The 4,569-nt window shown below is 34.3% G+C and overlaps 1 protein-coding gene across 1 annotated transcript; it reads right to left on the bottom strand.

Moving 5' to 3' along the window:
- Positions 1-600: 600 nt before the first annotated feature.
- LOC124637508 lies at positions 601-2,489 on the bottom strand. The gene is made up of 4 exons (XM_047174022.1): positions 2,445-2,489; positions 1,941-2,096; positions 1,489-1,644; positions 601-957 (listed from the first exon to the last, which is right to left on the bottom strand). The coding sequence occupies exons 1-4, from the start codon at positions 2,487-2,489 to the stop codon at positions 772-774; spliced, it is 543 nt and encodes a 180-aa protein (XP_047029978.1). The 3' UTR covers positions 601-771.
- Positions 2,490-4,569: the final 2,080 nt, after the last annotated feature.

The following is a 4,569-nucleotide window of genomic DNA, read 5'->3' as shown; positions in this document are numbered from 1 at the left end:
AAGTTGTCTAGACAGCTTTTCGGAGTAAACATTTCTGATGCTTTACCTCGCACTTGTAAGCTATAATTCGTAGAATGTGAAATTGTTACTTTCCTTCCTTACCTGAAGTTTTTAGAGCACTCATTCATCCCCTTTTAATAATTCTCAAAAACTCATTAAACTAAATAGTTCCTTAGTTTCATATAAAAAGTCTCTAAAAGAAGAGCTTATTACTGAAATTCAAGCTTCTATATTTATTATATATATTTCAAGCTGCTATAAAGTGGACTTTATGAATTCATACAAAGGAATGCAAGCATTTACAACCTTATCACAGTATGAGCCTCTTTGTTTCTATTCTAGAATGTTCGTTACGATGTTGGCAACTGCCCCGTGGAACTTGCCAGAATCTGACTGACAATTCAAACTAATGAACTGCTTGGAAACATAGGATTCTTGCTGCATCTTGCATCTCTAGTGTTGGATATAGCTTTAGTCAAGTAGGACCTATATTTTTAAGGGAGTATTATTTAAATACTAATGAAATCCAGCTTAGTACATTTACGCAGTTAAGGGCGGGAACCTTCGTATAAAAAAAAGAAGTCATGCATAGTGTCAGATTCGTTTATTATTCTTATTATTGTATCCACTTTGCCCAAAATAAATTTTATATTATATTATAAACACAAATTGTAAAACTCCCGTAATTTTTCGACTAACTAATTTAAACTTTATTGCTACACGCTAAGATTCAAAGTTATTCAGCAGACAATAGTGTCGATGGTACCTTTTTTATCCATTCGTAAGAGACTTCTTCAACATCTGCCTGACTTGTAAATATATCTTTACCAAAGCTATTTCTTCTTCCATGAATATAATGAGATCAGCACGGGTCCTCACAATCAGTGACGAATACGTGAAGGGTACTAGTGGCAGGTTCTCTATATGCATCACTAAGTTTTTGAAGGGACTTTTACCCTGTAAAAAGGAACATAACTTTTAATGAGACTATGAAGACCACTACTGGTGTAACAAAGAGTACGTATATACCATCAGTTAACTTACTAACTGGGTTGAGGAGGTCAGATAGGCAGTCGCTTCTTGTAAAGCACTGGTACTCAGCTGAATAAGTTAGACTGGAAGCCGACCCCAACATAGTTGGGAAAAAGGCTCGGAGGATGATGATACCATCAGTTAAGTATATGTACTAGATTAGGTGTAAATTGTATTCTGTGAGATCGGATGGTTATCCTTTACTCTGATTCGAAGTGGTTTGACTAGTGTCACAAGATGTTGAAGTTCCAGAAATTACTTAGAAGTAAAGTTTACTTATTAAATACTAGTTCGCCAGCGATTTCATCGGCATCTCGTGGGATCTACATAGCGCTGCCGGCTGAAATGTATTCTCTTCATGATGGATGTGTGTTCTTAAGGTTAGCGCATCCAAACAAACTACTTAGCTTCTTAATATTATGTAGTATAGATAATAATCTAATAAGAAATACTCACTGGAGGAAAAGGGCACGTCCAGTTTCCTGGCAATTGCTTCGCGTACATCTGTCCGAAAAATGGGTCTTTGTATAAAAAGTCACATAGTCTATACTCAAACTGCACTGGTACAGGTACATAGCGTCCACTTATGTATTCAAATAACTTCCATTTGAGCTGTAAATGAGTATCGAAATAAGTTTATTAAACATTTTACTGCCATCGGTCTTAAAAACAATAATAAAAAGTCTCGATAAATTATTTTGTTTATCGGCCTCACGAAGGAAGGGAAAATATGGTTCTCCATGGTCGGCCATTTTAGCGTGACAGACATTTTAATCGTGAAATACAAAATGTTGTCAGTTCCTTCCTTTTATGTAGATTTAACCATTAGATTTGTTATTGTTTGGTTAATTTATAGTAACTAATTGAATTTAAATGGATTTTATCTCAGTATTTACTTAAATACATACCGTCAAATTGTTCCCGTAACCACATACAGCGTTGTAATCAAAGTCAATGTAATAAGGGCTGTTGCGAGTATGTCTTCTGAACTTGAAGTTGATGTTTTTTATATACTTGGTACTGCGAATTATTGTCTCCAATCTCTCTGGATAAATCTCCGCAGACTAAAAAACAATAATAAAAATACAGCAGGTATGTTACAGTACTTTTTACAAAATAAAGTACGGATGACGAATTGAGACTAAGCAAAATAAAATATTTTATCGAATGACAAACTGAGACACGTTTTTTATGGATGCCAAATCACTAAAATGACGAATTGGGCATAACTCGTTTGGAGTGACTCGATAGTTTATCAAATAGGTATAGCTTTTGTGAATAATCTTGACAAACTTTAATCTTTGAAATAAAAGATCCAAAAAATCATGATTCCTGTAATAAGAAGTTTAATAATGTTATAGCGGAATCTACAAACCGAAACATGACTCAAAATTACATTTTAAAAAACTTACCGATATAAAATGAACCACGCCCAATATAAAAATTAATAGTTTCATTTTATAGTACCTACACAAAGACCTGTACAAAGTGCAATAAATAAACCACTAGTAATATATTTTTTTGAGTCAAATTATAATGCTGTATATAAAATGAAGTAATGATTATGATGATCATTGCAATTCAATGTCATTATTTACATATTTGTCTATAGGAGAAAGAGTAATGCATTTTTTAGATCGAATCAAGATTAACCAGCAACAAAACCATCTAAACACCAAATCTGGGGCCCGATTCTCCTAAGTTAATAATGTCAAAATTGAATAGAAATCGAATCGCAATATGATCGCAATAGCTGTTTTAACCATATCGGGCATTCTGCTACTAAGACCAATCGTATTCCAACGACATTCGATTGGTTTGCGATTGGTCTGCTATTTTGGTGATTTTGATCTATACGGTAGTTTGCTCTACAATCATATTGCAATCGTAAATCATTTGCAGACAAAATTATTCATTATTGAATGACAGAAAAGAATAAAAACGTTTATTTAAAAGAAAAAAATGCGGAATGCCACATACGCTTCAATCGTAATCGAGTCGGGATTGGATCGCAGTCGAATATGAATCGTGTCACTTAAGTAAAATTAGGAGAATCGGGCCCCAGGTCATGTAACCTAACCTTCTTCATTTACATCCAATAACACCACTGCAATGGAAAATTTTACCTAAGTTTTCTTTTGATAAGTCACGATTTTTACAAGTTTTTCATTACTATGATAAATATGAAAACTTACTATAACAAATATGAAAACTTCGAAAGGCCTCCGTTGTCCTCATACTCTCTTGGCAAAATATCAACAGTTCCGAAATCACGAGCGCCTGTAATATAAAACTCGCAAGATTTCACTAATCTTTCGCAGTAGTTGCGAAGTACCATATGGGTCCACTGTTTTAATGAAAACGCGGCCTAATATACACCAGTGGTACTCTACGATGGGAATTGAAAAATAAAATTGGTGTACTGCCAATTTTTCGCTTCAATAAATGCAGTTCATTGCAATTGTGTACACGGGGGTACTTTTGTTTTCCTGAAACTTGCTCTGAGGAAGTATGCCAATTGAAAAATAGTTGTTTATTTTCCTTTCTAAGAGGAGAGCTGGTTTTTTTGTTCGATCGAGTGCGGCCAATTGAGATTCTCCTTTGGTTCAATTCATTGTATCGACTCGGAGTTCAATTTGGCATTCAAATTCGATTCTGTTGTTGCTGTTAAAAGATTTGACGATATTGCCAGTATTGAGTTAAAGAATTGATAATATTGTTGTACACGTTTATTTGTTCAGTAAATATGGAGCCAAATGGTTAAACATCCCACTTTTTTGAGTCAGAACAAAAATATGTTGTAATACATTTTTGCGGTGTTTGTCAGAACATTATTGTAGGTATGTCTAAATACCTAATCTAGTAACTTAACTTCCTCCTATGCTATAGATGCTCTAATCGAGACTCACTTTGACAAACTAAAACTAATGGTATCCAAACTCCTTAGAAGGCAGACTCATTGATATCCTCAAAGTTAAGGCTGTTAGACACAGTGAGGTAACGTATAGTTACTGCAAACACTAAGGTGACCTACATTTGTAATATATTCTGAAACTTTGACTGTTTGCGTTTTGATACCTAGACGAGCTTGATCTAACATGTTAGCTTAGTTTGCACGGTTCAGGCCTATTTTGGCAGGCAGTATTGATAGTGGAGCGATGGGCCATTCAAGTTTACTCAGATGAATCTTTATAAGCTAGATATTAACTGTTACGTAAATATTACCATTTGATGCTGTAAGTATATTAAAGTACAGTGGAGCTGAGAAATTCTTGCTATTTTATATTAGAAAGTTCCTATTTCATAAGGTATTTCTATGTATAATATCTAGATGATAGGTACATACCACACTAGTTCAAACACCCATGTTCATGTACACAAATGTTTGCCTCACGTGGGAATCGAACCCGCGAACTCCAACGAAGCAAGTACTTGTTACTTGGTCTGTATTTAGTACCTACACATTAAAAATGTACACCACATAACTCTTTGATAAAAAAAAAAAATATCCAAGACAGTGGACAATTTAAAAACAGA

Source organism: Helicoverpa zea, chromosome 16 (genome assembly GCF_022581195.2).
Source record: "Helicoverpa zea isolate HzStark_Cry1AcR chromosome 16, ilHelZeax1.1, whole genome shotgun sequence".
NCBI lineage: Eukaryota > Metazoa > Arthropoda > Insecta > Lepidoptera > Noctuidae > Helicoverpa > Helicoverpa zea.
This window is presented reverse-complemented; position numbering and strand designations above follow the sequence as displayed.

Excerpts from the sequence above, each read along its gene's own strand:
- LOC124637508 (XM_047174022.1), bottom strand. The coding sequence starts at position 2,489 with ATGAAACTATTAATTTTTATATTGGGCGTGGTTCATTTTATATCG. Across the intron at positions 1,645-1,940 it reads GTTACGGGAACAATTTGACG|CTCAAATGGAAGTTATTTGA; the intron begins GTATGTATTTAA and ends ACTCATTTACAG. Across the intron at positions 958-1,488 it reads GGACGTGCCCTTTTCCTCCA|GGTAAAAGTCCCTTCAAAAA; the intron begins GTGAGTATTTCT and ends TCCTTTTTACAG.